We start from the raw sequence: 500 nt of genomic DNA, 5'->3' as shown, positions 1-500 counted from the left end.
GCACATATTTTGGTTGCTCAGATTAACTTTTACCTTATCATTACCATTACTAATACAGTATTTTGATACACTTTCTATTTTCCCAAATCTAATACCTTGCTGAAAAACAACTATATTAACATAAACATTTTGAAAAAATAATAACAAACAAAAAAGTACTCTTCTTACTAACCTGCGCATCTAAATCAGCTTTATTACCAATGAGGAATATGACAGTGTTCGGGTTGGTGAGGTTGCGGGCATCTGTCAGCCATGAACTAAGATGATTATAGGTGGACCGCCTAGTGATGTCGTACACCATCAAGGCTCCAGCAGCACCTCGATAGTAAGACCTTGGAAGGAGTAAATACTTGTGTAAGATTCTTTAAATCAAGGAAATATGAAGTTGATCGTCAACACTAATAATAATTTTCAAAAAGAATAGATAGAGTACAGTTGAACTATTCATAAAAATCATGGATGTTCATGGACTATAGTGAAATAAGCAGCAGTGTTATAAT

The 500-nt window shown here is 33.8% G+C and overlaps 1 protein-coding gene across 1 annotated transcript in view; it reads right to left on the bottom strand.

Moving 5' to 3' along the window:
- Nucleotides 1–500, bottom strand: part of LOC119581955 (ras-related protein Rab-14) — a gene marked incomplete in the record, with an annotated part of 10,194 nt that overhangs the window by 7,131 nt on the left and 2,563 nt on the right. Inside the window, 1 exon segment of the mRNA XM_037930135.1 lies at nucleotides 173–332. Coding sequence (XP_037786063.1) covers nucleotides 173–332 — 160 coding nt within the window.

Source organism: Penaeus monodon, chromosome 15 (assembly GCF_015228065.2).
Source record: "Penaeus monodon isolate SGIC_2016 chromosome 15, NSTDA_Pmon_1, whole genome shotgun sequence".
NCBI classification, from domain to species: Eukaryota; Metazoa; Arthropoda; class Malacostraca; order Decapoda; family Penaeidae; genus Penaeus; species Penaeus monodon.
This window is presented reverse-complemented; position numbering and strand designations above follow the sequence as displayed.